This window comes from Agelaius tricolor, unplaced genomic scaffold (assembly GCF_023055355.1).
Source record: "Agelaius tricolor isolate 1412-34295 unplaced genomic scaffold, bAgeTri1.0.p SCAF_96, whole genome shotgun sequence".
Taxonomy (NCBI): Eukaryota; Metazoa; Chordata; class Aves; order Passeriformes; family Icteridae; genus Agelaius; species Agelaius tricolor.
In genome coordinates this window covers 66,565-86,853 of record NW_027269356.1, presented here as the reverse complement: position 1 = coordinate 86,853, position 20,289 = coordinate 66,565, and the positions used below count along the sequence as shown (strand labels likewise).

The following is a 20,289-nucleotide window of genomic DNA, read 5'->3' as shown; positions in this document are numbered from 1 at the left end:
CCAGCTGCCCCCCTGGACCCCCGCCCACCCTTCCCCATCACCCCCAAACCCCCCTGGGGTCCCCAAAACCGGCTGGGCCCCCCCTCCAGGAGCCCCCAGGACTCCCCACAGCACCCCAAGGACAGGAGCTGTTCATGTAATCTCTTTAATACTGTGTAATACTTTTTTTTTCTTTTTTTTTCATTTTAAAATACAGCATTTCTTGAGGTAGACCATCCCAGCCCTAGAGCTTGTCTGTCTCAGACATCAATAAGACATGAATTAAATACTTTCATGTACAATATGTTGCAAAATGAGGTAGAAATGGTTACAGAGAGTGTACAAATAGGATAATAATAATAATAATAATAATAAGTCTTCAGGAATCCAGCACGACTTTTTGGAGGTGGGAGGCAAAAGGTAATGCCCTGGATGCAGTAGGAAACTGGGGAAATTAGGAAAAATTGGGAAAAAACCTGGCAGACACCTCTGGGGGGAGCCCCTGAGAGGGATCTGCTCTCTGCACACGCAGACCCTGAGGTTTAGGGGGGCTGCTCTAAGGGGGAAGCCTTTAGAGCGCTAAAAATAATAAATTTATTTTTTTTTAAATGGGGAAATCCCCACCATGATGCAAAGAGGGGACCATGGATGGGTTGGGGGTTCATGCTCTGTGCAAAGCCCCTCGCTCAGCCCTGCTGGGCTTTTCTGGGGGGAATGGGAAGGGGGGAATTTGCCCAATTTGCTCCAAAAAGTGGTGCCAGCAACAGCTCCCAACCTACAGCACTAAACTTTCCATTGAAGACACGTTACTCCACCAAACGCTACGATAAACGATGTTAAACAAAATTTCAAATAAAATTATGGCATAATATATGTGGAAAGCACCTGAAATACATTCAAATTTCATCTTTGTAACAGCTTCAAGTTTATTTTTCCTTTTATTTCTTTCTTTCTTCACCCCCTTTGGAAGCAAATGCAGGAGGCAGCTCTGTCCCAGGTCGGAAAACTCTTTAAAAAATCTCCTTTTTTCCTTTTCTGAGAAGATAAAAAGTGTTTTTAAAAAAACATTCTTTAGTTTTTCTGAGGTAATTCTTTTCCTGAGTAGTTAAAAAAGAAAACAAACAAACAAACAAAAAAATACTACAGACCTTACAAAAATAAAAACCCAAGTCTAGGATATTCAACAATCTACAGCATTTTACTCCAAAACCCCCTGGTTTTGGGGTGTAACCCATTGGTTTGGGGTGCAACCCCCTGATTTGGGGCACAACTTCCTTGTTTTGGGGTGAAATTCCCTGGTTTTTGGGCATCTCCCCCGGCTCCCCCTTTCCCTGATCAAGGTGAGAAGGGGCTCCAAGGACACCCGAGGTATTTCTGTTGAGAATAATAAAATCAATTAATAAAAAAAAAAAAATGACAATAAAGCTTTTGGGGTGGATGGGGGAGCTCCTGAATCCGGCGCTGGAGCCGATGCCGGTGCCGGGAACCTCCGGGGGCGCCTCCGGCCCCGCTGGCACGGCCGCTCCGGGCACGAAGGGTCGGGAAAACAATAAATAGCTTATCCTGAGTGGTGGGCGAGGCTCCCCCGAGCCACAGCGGGGAAATCCCTGGAGGAGTCCCAAAGAGGAGAGGTGTGAGGTATGCGGGTGCTGAGAGGAGGGATCCAACCCCACTGAGAGAACCAGAGCCCCCAAGGACCCCAAGCCAGGGCCCAGATCTGTCCCCGTGGCCTCAGGGTCTGTCCCCATGGCCTCAGGGTCTGTCCCCATGACCTTGGGGTCTGTCCCCATGGCCTTGGGGTCCATCCCTGTGGCCTCGGGGTCCATCCCTGCAACCTTGGGGTCCATCCCTGTGGCCTCAGGGTCTGTCCCCATGGCCTCAGGGTCCGTCCCCATGGCCTCGGGGTCCATCCCTGTGGCCTCAGAGTCCATCCCTGCAGCCTTGGGGTCCGTCCCTGTGGCCTTGGGGTCCGTCCCTGTGGCATTGGGGTCCATCCCTGTGGCCCCAGAGTCCATCCCTGCAGCCTTGGGGTCCGTCCCTGTGGCCTTGGGGTCCGTCCCTGTGGCATTGGGGTCCATCCCTGTGGCCCCAGAGTCCATCCCTGCGGCCTTGGGGTCCGTCCCTGTGGCCTTGGGGTCTGTCCCTGTGGCCTTGGGGTCCGTCCCCACAGCCTCAGGGTCCGACCCCCATCAGTGCCTGGTGCCGTACATCTTATCCCACTCCAGGAACAAGTCCAGCTCCTTCTGGGACAGGGCAGGGCGCACCTTGCAGAACGCCTTCTCCAGGTCCTGGTAGGAGGCGGGGGGTCCCGGCAGCGCGCGGCGCGCGGCGGCCCCGGCGTGCTGGCAGAGCCGCAGCAGCTCGGCGCCGGAGAAGCTCTCGGTGCGCTGCGCCAGGGCCGCCAGCTCGCGCTCGCTCAGGCAGCAGCTCTGCTGGGCCAGGGCCTGGCGCAGGATGTGGCGCCGCGCCTCGCCGTCCGGCGGCGCGATGTACAGCCGCGTGCCAAAGCGCCGGTGCGACGCCTCGTCCATGCTGCCGGGCCGCGCCGTGGTGCCGATGACCACCACGTTGTGCTCAGATGAGGTAGCCACGTTGTCCAGGTAGGAGAGGAGCTGGGATTTGAGGTTGCTGGCCTGGCCGCCGTCCTCGCCCGCCCGCGCCGCCAGCAAGGACTCAGCCTCGGTGATGAGCACCACGGAGGGCTGCCGGCAGTTGGCTACAAAGAACACGGTCTGGAGGATCTTCTCGGCTTCGGCCTTCCAGGTGGACAGCAGCGCGGTGCCGCTGAGCCTCAGCAGGGTGGAGCCCAGCTGGGTGGAGATGCAGCGGCTCAGCAGCGTCTTCCCGGTGCCGCGGGGCCCGAAGAGCAGCAGGGTCCGCAGCGGGTGGCTCGCGCCGCTGTAGGAGCCGGGCCGCAGGATGGGCCACAGCAGCTCCTCCTCGATGGCCGCCTTCACCGACACCTGCCCGGCAACGTCCGACCACTGCACCGGCGGGCCCCTCTCCACCACCTTGGTGTTGACCAGCTCCAGGAGCAGCGGGTCGATGTTCTTGGGCTGCTCCTCCAGCGGGGCGCCGCCGAACACCGGCGCTTTGGATGGCAGCCGCAGTGGGAAGGGGGCTCCGGGCTCGGCCGCCCGCTCCCCGTTGGCGAGGGGGGGGCTGAACTTCTCGAAGGGCTCTGCCGGCCGCAGGGGAGTGTCCCTGGCGCCGTAGGACGGCGACACCATCCCCTTCATCTGCTGCCCACCATACTTGCTGCCGTGTTCTTCAGCGCTCCCGGCACCCGCTGGCCTCTTCCCGGGCTTGAAGGCCACCTGGGGGGACTTGCTGCTGCTGCTGAAGCCGTTGCCCCGGCACTCGCCGTTGTCCGACAGGGGGTAGGGGGACTTTGGCTGCTCGTAGCTGTATTTCCTGTACCTGCCTTCACCATCATCTTCCCCACCGATGTCGAACGCCTTCCTCTTCAGCGTGCCCGCCGCCTCGGTGCCCAGGGGCGGCACGGCCAGGGCGCCCAGCCCAGCACCCTGGTAGCCATAGGCAGGGACCCCCGGCGGGCGGGCGGAGGGCGGCGGGGCCGGGATGGGCGTGGGCGCGGCGATGCCGGAGGGCAGGTAGGAGGCAGAGGGGTGGGGTGGGTGGATGCCCCCGTAGCCCGGCTGGGGCGGGTAGCTGCTGCTGGCGTAGTTGTACATGGGGCCCGAGGAGCCGTAGCCTGGCACCAGGGCGGGCGAGGGGTGCGGAGGCTGCAGGAGCCCTGAGCTGTGGAGGCCGGGAGGGTGCGGGGGCGGCAGCGCTGCCGCCGGCTGGGCGCAGTAGCCAGAGGGCAGGTAGGTGCCACCATAGCCTGAGGGGTACTCCTGAGACGCCCCGAGTGCCCCGGAGCCGGCAGCAGCCGCCCCGCACGAGTTCCCGGCGTACACGGGGTCGCTGAGGTTGGCCGACACCACCGGGGAGCCCCCCAGCCCGATGGCCCCGCTGCCCGCAGGGACTGCAGGTGGCACCACGGCCTTGGCACCAGCCAGACCATCGTGGATGGGGGTCAGCGGGTAGGTGCCATCGGAGCCGTGCGCCCCCGGCCAGGGCTCCCCGTCCCCCTTCTGCCCGTTAACGGGGCCGAAGGCGCCATCCCCGTAGGCGCCGAGCGCCGGGCGCTCGTAGGGCGCATCCAGCACCCCCGAGTACTTCTCGGCGTACCTCTTGAGGAGGTTGGAGGCCGTCAGCGCCGAGATGTCGTCGTTGGCCCAGGCGTAGTTGAAGCGCTGGCGGGTGCTGGGGTACAGCTCGGTCTTGTGGGCCGGCGAGGAGGTCGTGGAGGAGACGTCCAGGTGCTGCTCCGGCCACTGGTTCAGGGACTGGGCATGCTCTGGTGACCAGTGCATCTTCGACAGACCTGTGGGGACAGCACAGGTGAGAGCAGTGGAACGGGAGCTGTGCACGGAGTGTCCCCAGATCCTGCTGTGCTCTGCCCTGTCCTTACCCCAGCACACCCCCGGGCTGTGAAACAACTGCTCCAGCTGACTCTGGATATTCACAGCATCATCAGCAAGGCCCTTCAAGATCATCGAGTCCAATAAATAATCTGATTGTGCTGAGTGGCTTAAGGGCTGTGGGCAGGGAGGGAGTGGGGCACAAGGTCCCCCCCAGTACCCCCTGAAATTATTGTTGTCACTAATAATGAAGGGATGAGACCATCCTCAGATTAAGAAGGATTTGTCAAAGTGCTCCTTAAGGATAAAGGCACAGGGGATCCTCCTGGAGCTGCCTGTGGGGCTGGCTGGGCAAGGGGCAAAGGTACCCAGGGAGCTCTAAAGGGAAAAATGAGCATTTGGCTGATGCTGTGATGAATAAGAATGATGATTCATGTGACGAATAAGGCATTTTCCCTGATATTTTAATTTTTAAAGGAATTTTAACCCTGGGAGTTTCCATCCCTGCTCAGCAGGTGAACAGTGCTGCTGCTGCTGCTTCTGTCCCCCAGCAATGTCAGGCTGCAAGTGCCCAGTGCTCAGGGCTTTGGGGACACCAAGAGAGGTGTCTGAGCACTCCTGGCCACCAGCACCACCAACAAATCCCAGTGGCATTCCCAGGCTTTTGGGACCGGGAGCAGCTGCCCAGGGCAGCGATGGACCCCGCTGCTCAGACACCAGTTAAAAAATCACCTAGAGGTGGGCCCGGGGATGGAATTGCTTCTCCAAAAGCCTGGAGCAGGGTGTGGTTGGAAGCCCAGCACAAGGGCACAGCTCCTCCCGCCCCGATCCCAATCCCGGATCCCAGAGCCGCTCGGGGGGAAGGCACAGGCGCAGCTTCGCAAGCCCCGGGCGCCAACCACCCCCTTTAAAGAGGCGAGAAGAAAAAAACCCCAAATCCATGCGAAAGCTGGAAAACCCAGCGAGGGGGAGGGCGGCGGGCAGGGACGAGTTGTCAGGGTTGAAATGGGACGTGAATGAGTGGCGGAGCGGGACAGATGTTTCAATGCTCCCCTTGGCAGTGTGAGAAAATTACTGTCCAGTGACCAAATGGCCGGGCCGGTTCCCACCCTCGCTGCTGCCCATTATCCCCAGCACAAGACAAAGGCGGGCAGGGGGGCTGGGCAGGGAGAATCCCATTGTTCCCGCCCGCCCTAATTATGGAAATCTTGTTAATCTATTCAGCAGCGAGTCTGAACTGGGCTTTTGTTCGGGGGTTTTGAGCGGGCGCGCCGCTGAGGGTGTCCAACGGCTCAGCGTGGGGATGGGGAGCGCTGCCTCCCCCGGGAGAGGCTCCAGGACAGCATCGCGGAGCGGGGACAGCTCATCCTCGGCCCTCGTGTGCAGGGCACGCCGCGTTCGCACGCGTGTGGAACGCTCTCACACTCGCTCCCCAGCCCCACGCACACGGCGCTGATGCTGGGGTATAAAAATTTGGGGAAAAAAAATCCCAGTGGAGTGACCCCCCCCCCCCCCGCCCCCAGGCAGCATCTGCTGATGGCTGTGATGACCCCACACTCCTGGGGGGATCAGGAGGAGACTCCAATGGGTTTGGAGGGGAAAAAAGCAGAGAAGAGCAAACACATCCAGGCTGAGGATGCACTGAAGCTGGGGTTTAAACGCTGTCAAATTCACATCCAGACTGAGGATGCACTAAAGCTGGGGTTTAAACGCTGTCAAATTCACATCCAGGCTGAAGATGCACTAAAGCTGGGGTTTAAACGCTGTCAAATTCACATCCAGACTGAGGATGCACTGAAGCTGGGGTTTAAACGCTGTCAAATTCACACCCAGGCTGAAGATGCACTAAAGCTGGGGTTTAAATGCAGTCAAATTCACATCCAGGCTGAGGATGCACTGAAGCTGGGGTTTAAACGCTGTGAAATTCCCCTGAGCCCCAGGAAGAGGGGCTGGCTCATGGAGGGAGTGATCCAGATGGGTCTCATCCCTTTGGGCAGTCCATGTCCAAGGAGCACCCTTGGACCATTCCCAAGGAGCATCCCAGCCCTTGGGTGCCAGGCTGAGCTGCCAAAGCCACAGCTCTGTGGCCATCCAGGGCCCATGGTCACCCACAGCTTCTTGGTCATCGACAGCTTCTTGATCATCCACAGCTCTGTGGCCATCCAGGGCCCATGGTCATCCAGGCTTCGTGTTCACCCACAGCTCCATGGTTGGTCACCCACAGCTCCATGGTTGGTCACCCACAGCTCCATGGTTGGTCACCCACAGCTCCATGGTTGGTCACCCACATCTCCGTGGTTGCTCACCCACAGCTCCGTGGTCCTCACGCTGCTGTCATGCCGGTTCAGCTGCTGCTGGCTGCTCCTCTGCTGAGCTTGGAGGATTCAGGCTTTTTCCAAAACCCACTGAGCACAGAATCATGGAATCACAGAATCCCATAGGATCACAGAATGACCAGGTTGGAAGAGACCTTCAAGACCATGGAGTCCAACCCATCCCCAACACCTCAGCTCAACCCTGGCACCCAGTGCCACGTCCAGGCTTTGTTAAACACACCCAGGGATGGTGACTCCACCACCTCCCCGGGCAGAACATTCCAGAACTTCATCACTTTTTCAGTAAAATCTTTCTCTTAATATCCAACCGAAGCTTCATGTGGTGAAGCCAGCTTAAGGCTGTGTCCTGTTGTTCTGCTAAAAGAAACCCACCCGTGACACTGGGGGTGTCACAACCCACCTGTGACACTGGGGGTGTCACAACCCACCTGTGACACCAAGGATGTCACACCTGACCATGACACCAGAGGTGTCACAACCCACCAGTGTCACCACAGCACCAGCCAAGGCCGTGAGGCTCCACCCCAGCCCCATCTGGGCAGGGTTCCTTGGCAGCCACCGAGTTTTCCCCAGATTTTTGTGTTTGGAAAATCCACGGGGAGGCGCGGTGACATCCCAGGATGGCACCGCCACCAGGGCAGGGCCAGGGCACGCGTGGCACAGGGGTCTGGGCTGGCTCTGCCGTGCCCATCCCGGGCTCGTCCCAGGCCCCACGGTCACTCTGGTCACTCAGAGATCAAGTGCAGAGCAGCTGGACACCAGCGAGTGACCGATGGGCCGCTGTCCATCTGTCCTTCCTGGCAGCAGCTGAGCCCGGCCCATCTGTCACTGCCAGGACAGACCCCCACGGCCTGGGAAAGGATCCATGGCCTGGGAACTCCGGGATGAGGAATGCTGCTCCAAGGACACACCCCAAAACCCCCAAAATCCCCCAAATCCTGCTCCAGGGACACCCCCCCGTTATCCCAGGCCAGGGCAAGGCCCCCGGCCATCACCACAAGGGAGGCCACGACGGCACCGCTGCAATGAACCAAACACTTCTGCCTTTTGCAGCTGTGCTCGGGAGGAAGGAGGCAGGAGCAGAGCCCCTCCTTGGCACCCTCCTGGAGGGACGAGCCCTTCGGAGCACACTCAACCTCCGTCACCCCCGCGCGTGGCCCGGCCTCGCTGCGCCTCACCCCTGGCCTTTAATTACGCATTTCTGCGGCCATTAGCCCTCTCACCATCAATTACAGCCGCATTATCCTGCTCCAGCAGCAGCGGGACACGGCCACCAGAGTCAAGTGCTGCGGCAGCGGCTCTCTGGCCACTCAGAGAAACAGAACTTCCCCAGACTTCCTTCTGGAAAAGTCTGTGAGAAGGTCAGAGGAGAGAATGAGAAACGGTTCTTTTCTTGCTGCACCTATTGTTGTGAACTCGTAGAATGTGTTGTGGAGATTTGTTCACCTAAGGGGGCTTCTTAATTAGCCAGTGGTGATGGTGTTTTAATTAAAGGAGCAAGCAGTTCAACCTGTAGCAAACTAAGATATTAAAAAACAATGGATTTCTTGATAAAGATTATTATTGATCAGCCTTCTGTGGATCAGAAGTCCACTAATTATCCTAATTATCCTAATTATGCTAAATATTCTTAATTATTCTGTGAATCATGGAGCCTGTGCTAATTATGACCCGGCCAGGGGCTCGTTGTAACCATAAAGTGCTCTGCAATTCTCTGCAAAAGGAGGAAAAGGATGTTCTGGTGGGAGCATCCCTCAGCTGCTGCTGCACAAAAAGTGCCCAAAAAGGTCCTGCTGCTCCTTGGGAAATGGGGAGATTCGATGCCTTGGGAATCTGGATTTGATATTTTTAATATATTTGTGATCCTGCAGTTCTTTAGTGTAGAACTCTGATCCCCATGTGCAGTGTGAGCTGCTGCCTTCACATTTGGGGCAGACACAACAATTCCTCTCCAGGCTGGGAATCAAGGATGCTGCCTCAAAGAAATGTAAAGAAAAGTGATTTGGAGGCAGAAAACTTGGGGTAAATGACTTCATTACGTGGGGCTGTGATTGGAACATTAACCCCCAATATGCAAATGGACCAAACTCATAAAAGTGTGAAAACCCAGAGTCCATTTTCGGGTGTAGCCCCTTGAGGGGGAAGCTTTGTCTGCCCAAAATCTACCTGAAAACCCTTCAATAAATAGAAATAAACTGCTTGTTATCCCCTAAAATAAAAAGCTGGTTTTAGGCAGCCCCCAAAAGGCACCAATTTAATCTTCTGGGAGAAGACCCAGCTGCAGCCTCCCCAGTGCCTGAGTCCCCCCAGGCTGGAGCTGCTGCCACCTCTCAGGGGTGGCACAGCAGAGCCTTTGTGCAGGGCAGGCAGAGCCTCCTCACCCAGCCATTACCCGGCTGCTTTTTTGTAGGAAAGACAAGCTTAAAGTGCAGTTTGTCCTGACATTTGTTTTCACTTTCCTGGGGAAAAAAAGGGGAAAAAAACCCAAACAAAACAAAACCAAAATTCTGGTTCTTTTCTCTCTGGAGGGAAAAGGCTGGCCTGGGTAGCACAGCTCAGGGAGCCTGGCATGGCAGAGGGGTGCCCACTCTGAGGAGGGCATTTCCACCCTGGAGAGGGCATCCCCAACCTGGAGAGGGCATCCCCAACCTGGAGAGGACCATTTTGCCATCCCAGCCTGGGAGGAGACCCCAGGATCTCAATCCAGGGAGGAAATCTCAGCATCCCAGTCCAGGGAGGACACCTCAAAGTCCTGACCAGGGAGGAAACCTCCACATCTGGATCCAGGGAGGACAGTCCAACATCTGGATCCAGGGAGGACAGCCCAGCACCTCACCCTGGGGATAAGGGGTTAACATCCTGCCCAGAGAGGGCACTCTGACATTCCACCCCGAGGGGACACCCCAAAATCCTGCTCCAGGGACCCCCCCCAGCATCCCAGCCCAGGGCAGGGCCCCAGGGCGTCACCATAACCACGCTGGCATCACCACAACCACGCTGGCGTCACCAGAGTGACACAAACATTTCTGCTCTGCCCTCCTCAAGCTGTGCTCAGGAGGAAAAGCCCTCCTTGGCATCCTCCAGCTCTCCCCCAAGGCCTCAGTGGCTTTATCAGGGCCACCATAAAGATCTGGGGCTGCTGATAAGTGACCCAGGCAGGCCCTGGGCCATGGGGACAATTTAAGTGACCTTAACTGCAGCTGCTTCTGGGACACGAGGCCGGGAGAGGTTTTACAGCACCCTCAGCACACAGCAAAATAAACTTTGCTGTGGAGAGCTGAGCTCCACGGGACTCCAGGGCTCACAGGACTTCCAGGTCCTGCAGCCCCAGCACCCTCTGCACACCAAGGATGGCGTTCCTGGGGCAGAAAAAGATCCAGGATCCCTCTCAGGACTCTGAAGAAAGGAGAGAATCCCCCCATGACATGACCAAGCCAACTCCAAAGGAAAAAAAACCAACATTCCAGGAGTTGTGGCAACCAACTCACGGTGGCAAAAGTTTGTAAGGGGATAAATTGGTTTTCAGAACTGGCACTGGGGAGAGCTTTATTCCCTGCCTGGCTGCTGCTCCAGCAATGGGAACTTTCCTGTCCTCAGGAATATCCCCTCAACTAGGAGGATGCCAAAAGAAGGGAGTGACCCCATGGCCACTCTGTTTTCACCCCAAAAAAACCCTGTTTAGGATTTTCTCCTCCCGTGGCTGCTGGGAGTGGAGGTTGGGGATGTGGGGAGAGGGCTCAGAACCTTCAGGCAGCTTGTGCAGGTGCTTTGGTACGGACCTGGGAGCAGAGGTTTGGGAAAACCACAGCCCCTGCTTGGGTCAGTCGGTGTGAACAGGCAAAGCAGCCTCAGGGTCAGGCCCCAGCTACCAAATAAAGAAAAGAGAGGGAGCTGCAGCAGGTGGGGGCTCATCCCTGGGCTCTTCGACAACTGAACTCCGCATCCCACAGCATCCGGGGAAAACTGCCCTGGAGATTTCTCAGCCTTTATTCCACGCTTTCCCCTGGAAATTAAGGAACTTTGACAGGACACAGCACAGGTTTGGGCGCCAAGAGCAGCCAGCACCAAAGCCAAGATGCTGCTAAAGCCCCAGCCCAGGCCCTGGGAGGGGAAAAAGGGCTGGGAAAAGGAAGGAGGGAGGGGAGGAGGGAGGAGGGAGAGAGGAGAAAACACCGGCTCCAGATAAGCAATTGTTAACATGATCCATATGGTACACAACACTCTGTTTAACCCAAATGATAATGGCAAAAGGCAAGAATGCAGCGGGGCTCGGCGGGAGAACAAAGGCGGCCACAGAACCCTTCCCTGCTCCAGGAATTCCCAAATGGAGGAGCTGAAACCCTTCCCTGCTCCAGGAATTCCCAAATGGAGGAGCTGAAACCCTTCCCTGCTCCAGGAATTCTGAGTGGGAAGAGCTGAAACCCTTCCCTGCTCCAGGAATTCCCAGTGGGAAGAGGCACTGAGCACAAAAACGCTTCCCTGCTCCAGGAATTCCCAGCTAGAAGAGCTGAAATCCTTCCCTGCTCCAGGAATTCTGTGTGGGAAGAAGCACTGAGCACAAAAACCCTTCCCTGCTCCAGGAATTCCCAAATGGAGGAGCTGAAACCTTCCCTGCTCCAGGAATTCCCAAATGGAGGAGCTGAAACCCTTCCCTGCTCCAGGAATTCCGAGCAGGGACAGCCAGAGGCTGTTTCCCCTTCCCTGCCCCAGAGGAATGAGGGGACAGAGCTGATTGATGGCTGCTCCCCCATTCCCCACTCCAGGAATTGTGGCTGCCCCCTCATTTTCCCCAAAACCCACTTGGCTCTCTCCTTCCCCTCCCCAAAACAGCCAAAACACAGAGCAGGGAGTGAGACCACAGCTGTCAGCAATAAAATAAATAAATCTGCATTTATAACAAGTAGCAACTTAGAAGTAATTAATATTTTCATAACCAGCAGCAGATGGAAATGAGAGCTGCGTGGATGTAAACACCGAGCCCATTCCCCGGGGAGCTGGGATGAATCCAGCCCTGGGTGTTTATGTTATTGCAGGATCCCGTGGCTTTCCAGGGAACACAATACAGTACGTGCCATTCATTATCCCCGCGGTCCCCCAAGAGAAAATGTCAACACACTTCTGCTGGAGAGAGCTAAAACAAATGTTTAATGTGATAAACAACTGCCAGGCCTCGGCCCCCGCCGAAATGTTTAATTCAGGAGCACCTCGAGAGCCAACAGGCGCCGGGGCACCCACATGGGGAGCCCTGGCAGGAACCTCCTCAATTCCCACCGGGAAATCCATCCTGAGCCACCAGAGAGCCCCGCACCTCCCCCAGAGCCACGTCCTCATCAATCACCCAAGTTCTGTCCAAAAATTCTGTTCCACAGCTGAAATCTGTCACAAAACCCGGATGCCTTCAATGGTAACGGGAATTTTTGGGATCCCGGGGTAAAACTAGGAGTGATGAGAACCAGCACATGGCGCCTCCAAACCCAGGAGAATTTAAACAGGAATACACAGCATAAAGTGATTTTAAACCCTTCCTGATGATTTTTCCCCTGAGTGAAAAAATGCCAACTTCCAAAAAAAAACCCAAAAAAACAAAACAACCAAAAAAAAAAAAAAAAGGAGATTTCGGGCAAAGCTTCCATTTCAAAATCCCCTTCAGCTCCTCAATGCCGCGACTGTTTTGAAGGCGAGCGCTCCGGCGTGCGCTTGACGTGCGCCAGCGGCTGTGGGAGCCGGCATTGTTCCAGGGGGTGAGGGAGGGAGGGAGGGAGGGAGGGAGGGAGGAGGGCAAGGCAGGAGGGAGGGAGGGATGGATGATGGGTGGAGGGATGGATGGAGGGATGTAGGGATGGATGGATGGATGGATGGATGGATGGATGGATGGATGATGGACGGACGGACGGACCGATGGAGGGATGGATGGAGGGATGGATGGACGGACGGACGGATGGATGATGGATGGATGGATGGATGGAGGGATGATGGATGGATGGATGGATGGATGGATGGATGGATGGACGTATGGATGGACAGACGGAGAGATGGATGGATGGATGATGGACGGATGGATGGATGGATAGATGGATGGACAGACGGACAATCTACCGCACCGTGCGCACTCTCTGGGCTTCACTCAGGGTTAGGCTCAGGACTGGGTCACCCCTGCGCCCCGGCTCCCCTCGGGACCGACACCTCCCGGGACCCCGCTCCCCGCATGTCACCAGCGCGTCCCCCGCAGCTCCCCGCGCCCATTCCGGGGGAAGCAGGGAGGGAGGGGATGGCCGAAGGGGCTGCCCCGTTCCCCGGCAGCGCTCGGGTTCCTCGCAGCCCTCCCTGACCCCTCCGCGCTGCCCGGCTCGGCCGCTTTCTCCCCAAAGCGGCGGCGGCGGCGGGGCGGGATCCGCGCCCCGGGCAGCGCGGGGGATGCTCGGCCGGGCCGCCCCGCATCCCCCCGGCCCAGCCCGGCCCCCACTCACCTCCTCATGCCGGCGGGCCCTCAGCGCAGCCCGGGAGGCCGTGCCGGGCGCCGCATCCTGCGCTGCCGCCCGGACAATGCGGGGCGGCGCGGCGGCCCCGGGCGGGCGGCGGGGGCTGGGGCCGGGCTGGGGCTGGGGCTGGGGCCGGGGCCGGGGCCGGGGCCGCGGCCAGGGCCTGGGCTGGGGCTGCCCCCCGCCTCCCACCGCCCACCGCCCGCCCCCGAGGCGCGGCGGGGCGGAGCGGGGATGGCGAGGGGCAGCGGCCGGCACAGATCGCGGCGGCTCCGCGCACCCCGGATCCGACCCCCAGCGTCCCAGCGCAAGCGCCAGCGTCCCGGCAGCCGCGCAACGCCAGCCCTTGCACCCCCGGATCCGTGCACCCCAATCCCCTGGAGCCCCGGATCCGTGTACCCCAATCCTCTGCACCCCAGCATCCCGGCATCCGTGTACCCCAATCCCCTGCACCCCAGGATCCATGTACCCCAATCCCCTGGAGCCCCGGATCCGTGTACCCCAATCCTCTGCACCCCAGAATCCCGGCATCCGTGTACCCCAATCCCCTGCACCCCAGCATCCCGGCATCCGTGTACCCCAATCCCCTGGACCCCTGCACCCCAAGATTCGTGTACCCCAATCCCCTGCACCCCCGGATCCGTGTATCCCCATCCCCTGAACCCCAGCATCCGTGTACCCCAATCCTCTGCACCCCAGTATCCCGGCATTCGTGCATCCCAATCCCCTGGACCCCTGCACCCCAGCATCCATGTACCCCAATCCCCTGCACCCCTGTATCCCAATATCCGTGTACCCCAATCCCCTGCACCCCAACACTCCGTACCCTGTCCCCCCAGCTCCCCATCCCCCTAACCCTCTGTTCCCCAATATCCCTCTCCCCATCTCCCGTCTTCCCTGCACCCCAACCCCTGACACCCCAACACCCCTAACCCTGCACCCCAACACCCCTGAGCCCTGCACCCCAACACCCCCAACCCAGCACCCCAACACCCCCGACCCCTGCACCCCAACACCCCCAACCCAGCACCCCAACACCCCTGAGCCCTGCACCCCAATACCCCCGACCCCTGCACCCCAACACCCCTGACCCTGCACCCCAACACCCCTGTCCCTGTTTCCCCCACCCTGTCCCTGTTTCCCCCACGCTGCCCCTGCACCCCAGCCCCGAGGCTGCAGCCCAGCCCCGCAGGGAGCCCTGCTCGGGGCCGGCTCCTGCTCAGCTGCCGAGCCGAAATCCCAAATGCCTGGAATATTTTCCTGCTATTAGCTTACCATGCAGAAATACAGCAGTTGCCCCAAGGATCGTGTGTCTCGGGGACGTGGCCATGGGACAAGCTGTTTGTCGGCATTATCCACCCCTCAAACACCCCATATCCACCCCTCAAATACCCCATATCCACCCCCTGAAACCCCCATATCCACCCCTCAAACACCCCATATCCACCCCTCAAATACCCTGTATCCACCCCCTGAAACCCACATATCCACCCCTAAAAAATCCCAATATCCACCCCTAAAAAATCCCAATATCCACCCCTCAAACACCCCATATCCACTCCCTGAAACCCACATATCCACCCCTAAAAACTCCCAATACCACCCCTAAAAAATCCCAATATCCACCCCCTGAAACTCCCATATCCACCCCCTGAAACCCCCATATCCACCCCTAAAAAATCCCAATATCCACCTCTAAAAAATCCCAATATCCTCCCCTGAAACCCCCATATCCCCTGCAAACTCTGCTCTTTGGAATCAGCTGGGCTGCAGCTCCAGGCAAAAAAAAAAATTCTGGTTCTCCAGCCCTAAAATTCCCCCTTTTTTGGGTGGATTTTCCCCAAGAATGCCTTGCAGCTGCCTCGCTTTTGCTCTCAGAACCCCTGAGCTGTTTTAATTAACCAGCCCAGGCTTTTCCCTGATGGATTCACATCGTGGCATCATTCCCTCATCCCAACATTGTCACGTCCCTGAGTAATTAGGGAATATTTTTCTTTTCAGGGACAGAATTGGAATATTTTTCGATTTTCAAAATTCAACATTTGAATATTGAATATTTTTCAATTCAAGGGCAGAATTCCCTGTCCTTGAATTCCATCTGTCCTTTTCAGGTGTTGGAGCTGCAGAAATCTCTGCCTGGGCCCTCCTGGATGACACAGTCACCTCGATTAATGAATGAATGAATTAATTAGGCTCCAGCAGCGGATTCTGCAGAGCCAGAGCTCACAGGACTGTGACTTTGGCTGTCCCCAAACCAGAATCTGGTGGCACTAATCCCAGAGAGCCATAAAAGCAGCTGTAAAACCACATTTACTGGTTTCACTAGGTACAAACTGCCTTTTATTAAACTGGGAAATTTGGATTTCTGGCTCTGCCTGGAGAGTTCAGCCTCACCTCATTAACCAAGGAAAAGCTGGGTGGGAACTGAGGGGGTCAGTTTTATTTTCACTAATCACTCCCCACGATTCCTCCAAAAAATAAACCCCTAATCAAAAGTCCCAATCCGTTAATTATTCCCGTTTGATCAGCAGTAGGAACCATCAGCAGAAATCCGTGCTGACACTTTCTCCTCAGGAGCTCCGGGGTTTCTCTCCTCCCACAGGGCAGCGGGAATTCCACCGCTCACTCTGGGCTTTCAAACCAAAATATGATAATTCCAGGGCTGTGCACATGGGATTTCTGCTGCTGGTTCACGGAGGGGTGACGCCTCCCTCTGGGTGCCTTTTTGGGGCCACCCTAAAATCAGAGGCCAGAGAGAATTTCGGGAATAAAAAAGCGGTTTGTTTGTGTTTATTGAAGGGCCTTCGGGCGGATTTTGGGCAGGCAAAACTCAAAAAAATTTAAAAAAAAATGACAACGGGTCATGGGTTTTCATATTTTCATAAGTTTGGTCCAGAAGAAGGAGAAGGAAAGGGAGGAGGAGGAGAAGGGGAAGGAGAAGGAGAAGGAGAAGGAGAAGGAGAAGGAGAAGGAGGAGGAGGAGGAGAGGGAGAAGGAGGAGGAGGAGGAGGAGGAGGAGGAGAAGGAGAAGAGAAGGAGAAGGAGAAAAGGAGAAAGAGGAGGAGAAGGAAAAGGAGAAGGAGAAGGAAGAGAAGGAGAAGGAGAAGAGAAGGAGAAAAGGAGAAAGAGGAGGAGGAGGAGGAGGAGGAGGAGGAGGAGGAGGAGGAGGAGGAGAAGACGACACTGTGGGAGCTGCTGTTGCTCTTCTGCTGCAAACATCAGACCTTGATTCCAGAAATCTTTTAGGCAGGGACTAAACAGAGGGCAAAGAACCTTGTCATGCATTTTGGGGACCCCCCCGTGCCACCCACCGCTGTAATAAACCTAATAAACATCATTCCAATTCTAATTTTAATTAATCAGAGGATCTTTGTTCACAATTTTTGGTTTTTACGACTCCACCTCCCAGCAGTGATTAAAACTCTTCCCAGGCCCCAGCTCCCTCCTCCAGCCTGACAACGTCAATCCACAAATTATTTTAAAGCTCTGTGCCGGGTGATTTATGCCCTGCAAGGCCCGAGCTATTTCCATTTATCTGATTTATTAATCTTACATAAAATTACTGAGAGCTGCTGATTTATTTGCAGGACCTTTGCTGCTTTCTCCCAGTATTGCATTTGTTTGTTTGTTTGTTTGTTCTGGGTTTTTGTTTGCTGAGGGTTGGGATTAAATGTGGAAGAGATGGTAATTTTGCTTATTATTTTTTATTTATATGATATGTATAAAAATGTATATATTTATATGACTAATATAGTATAATGTTATATATTTATCACATATTAATATAAATATATGACCTAATATATAATATAATATAATATAATATAATATAATATAATATAATATAAGTAATATATTATATAATACATATTATAAAATGTAATATAATACATCATTTATTTATATTATATTAATAAATTTATATTTTTAAAAAGTTGTGAATTTTACCGTACGTTATTAACAAGGTATTAAATTAAATTTATCTCTCGCTACAAAGTTTTTAAAGGGTAAACTGTAATTAAGAAGCGACACTTCAATTATTTTACTATTAACATAATAACAAATTACTTGTGCTTGCATTGTGAGTGTTTTTTATCTAATTACACACTACTACTCAAATTTATGAAGATGAAGGTGAAGAAGAAGGAGTAGCTACTGCTTTAAGACTTCTGTCTTGTTTTATATACATTACTATATATTAATATATACAACATATATAATATGTAATTGTATAATTAGATATTTAATATTATATATAATTATATATTTAATATATATTAATATATAAATATTACTATTCTAAAAAAATTAAGTTTTCTATTTTGTGACATTACACACTTTTATTTAAGCTACACGCTGGTAAATGAGCAGGAATTGGGGGATGTGGCACGAGGAATATTTCCCTGCAGAAATAAAAGAGTCGCCCCAAGGATAGTTTGTCACATGGCACAGCTTTATTATTTTATTATTTATTCATTATTTATTTTCATATTTATTTTATATTTTTATATATCAGCATTGATTTTTATTTTATTGGTTTACTGTTATTTATTATTATTTTATTGATTTTTATTATTTTATTTTCCTTTTTTTTTTAAATTTATTTCATCATTTAATTATCCACCCCCCTGAAAACTGGAATATTTTTAAGACAGAGGCTTAGTACCGGTTTTAGCAAGAACAGACCCCGCGTTTGTCACACGAGGGGCGGCACCGTCCCCTCCCCAGGCTTTGGTGCCCTCGGGGGTTGCTGGGGACCCCCGGGACCCCCCGGCCCTGCCCGGAGCACAAAGGGGAATTTAACAGCTCCGAGTTTAAAACAGCTCCGGGTTTAAAACAGCTCCGGGTTTAAAACAGCTCCGAGTTTAAAACAGCTCCGGGTTTAAAACAGCTCCGGGTTTAAAACAGCTCCGGGTTTAAAACAGCTCCGGCTGCCACATCTGGTTGTGCTTAAAAACCCCCGGGGCTCACGGGAGCTTCTCCAGCCAGGCCTAAACTGGGGCTGGGCTGGGGCTGGGGAGGGTCCCTGGGCTCAGCGGCCCCACTCCCACTCATGCATTGAATTTTAGATTTTGTATTTTTCCGATTCTGCGCTGCAGTTCTGAGATTCGTCTTGCGATGCCTCAGGTTTATCGGTTTTAAGTTTTATGTTTTTTCAGATTTTGTGCTGCCCGAGGTGGATCCATTGGGGAGATCCTTTTAATAAATCCCCGCTTTATTCCTTAACTCTGGCCAGTCTCTGTTCTAGTTCAGCCTTCCCAAGGCATCACCGCTTCAATTTAACCCATCCCTGAGCCTGCCTCAGTTTCCCTTTCTCAGTGTGAAGGGAATTAAACCCAGCTCTTCCCTGAGCCTGCCTCAGTTTCCCTTTCTCAGTGTGAAGGGAATTAACCCCAGCTCCTCCCTGAGCCTGCCTCAGTTTCCCTTTCTCAGTGTGAAGGGAATTAACCCCAGCTGCTCCCTGAGCCTGCCTCAGTTTCCCTTTCTCAGTGTGAAGGGAATTAACCCCAGCTCCTCCCTGAGCCTGCCTCAGTTTCCCTTTCTCAGTGTGAAGGGAATTAACCCCAGCTCCTCCCTGAGCCTGCCTCAGTTTCCCTTTCTCAGTGTGAAGGGAATTAACCCCAGCTCCTCCCTGAGCCTGCCTCAGTTTCCCTTTCTCAGTGTGAAGGGAATTAACCCCAGCTGCTCCCTGAGCCTGCCTCAGTTTCCCTCCCTCTCTCTGTGTGAGGATGTGACCCTCAGCGTGCTCAGTGGTCCCCCACAGGTGATCCCCGAGCCCCAGAGCACCCCAGGGACCCTCCTCACCCCCCCCAAAAAAAAGCAGAAGTTCCATTCACAGCTTTATTTACCCAATAAAATCCCTGTCCGTGCCGAGGAGCTCCTGCAAGGGGAGCAGGGAGAGCAGCTCTTTGTTCAACCCCGTTTGTACAAGGAAATTCACAGTTCAGCCCCGAGATCCTCCTCGCCCCGGGGCAAACACATCCCCTTAATTAAAAACAAAAATAGTCCCATGGATGTGAGAACAATCCGGGGGTGAGCCACCAGCACGGAGCTTGGGGCTGGCTCTGGCTGCAGGTTTAATCCCCAAAAATTCCCCCAAAATTCTCCCAAAATTTCCCTCAAATTCTCCCCCAAATTCCCCCTAAATTCTCCCCCAAATTTCCCCCCAATCCCCCCCCAAATTTCCCCCAAATTTCTCCCAAATTCTCCCCAATTTTTCCCCAAATTCCCCCTAATTTCCCCCCAATTTCCCCCCAAATTCTCCCCAAATCCCCCCAAAATCCCCCCAAATTTCCCATTCAGGAGCTCTGGCCACGGACCCAGGGCTGCCTGCGAAGGCACAAAGGGAGGAGATTTATCTGGAGAGGCCAAATCCACTCAGAGGAGCTTTAGGGGCCGTAAATGGATGGCTCAGGGGATGCTGTGATGGCCACAGGAAGCAGCTCCGTATTTCCCGGGGTTTCTGGGCTTTTTCTGCCTCATGGTCTCACGGTCCCCGGGGGGCTGAGACCAAAATCAAAGCCTCAGCTCGTGGGGTGGGATTTAAGGAGGTGCTGGACCCCCTTTTCCAACCCATGAGGGCCCCGTTGTGCTGCCACCAACCCTCAGGGATTTGGGACCAGAGGTGGAGTCCAACCCTCAGCAAAGGCAGATCCCTGAGGATCTCTGCATCCCAATTCCACATCCCAACCCCAATTCCCAATTCCCAATTCCACATCCCAATCCCAATCCCAATCCCAATCCCAATTCCCAATTCCAATCCCAATTCCACATTCCAATCCCAATTCCAATCCCAATCCCAATTCAATTCCAATCCCAATCCCAATTCCAATCCCAATCCCAATTCCCAATTCCAATCCCAATTCACATCCCAATCCCAATCCCAATTCCCAATCCCAATTCCCAATTCCAGCCTGCTGAGCTGTGTCCCATGGCTGCAGCAGCTCCTCAGAACCAGGAACCACAAGTGCAAACATGATTTTACTTTAGAATAAATCAATTTTATTTTATTAATAATTTTGTTGGGTTGACCCCATTCACAAAGGATTGCATCCCAATAAAAAC

At 54.5% G+C, this 20,289-nt stretch overlaps 1 protein-coding gene across 2 annotated transcripts; it reads right to left on the bottom strand.

The window, feature by feature from the left end:
* Nucleotides 1–129: 129 nt before the first annotated feature.
* Nucleotides 130–13,549, bottom strand: FIGNL2 (fidgetin like 2). Of its 2 annotated transcripts, XR_011677391.1 has the most exons (3): nt 13,213–13,549; nt 1,752–4,372; nt 130–1,709 (listed from the first exon to the last, which is right to left on the bottom strand). XR_011677391.1 is itself a non-coding variant. In XM_071418892.1 (2 exons), the coding sequence occupies exon 2, from the start codon at nt 4,359–4,361 to the stop codon at nt 2,169–2,171; it is 2,193 nt and encodes a 730-aa protein (XP_071274993.1). In that variant the 5' UTR covers nt 4,362–4,372; nt 13,213–13,549; the 3' UTR covers nt 130–2,168. The 2 variants fall into 2 exon arrangements, 1 of the variants encoding a protein (XP_071274993.1); XM_071418892.1 differs by having other exon boundaries at nt 130–4,372.
* Between the last annotated feature and the right edge of the window lie 6,740 nt (nt 13,550–20,289).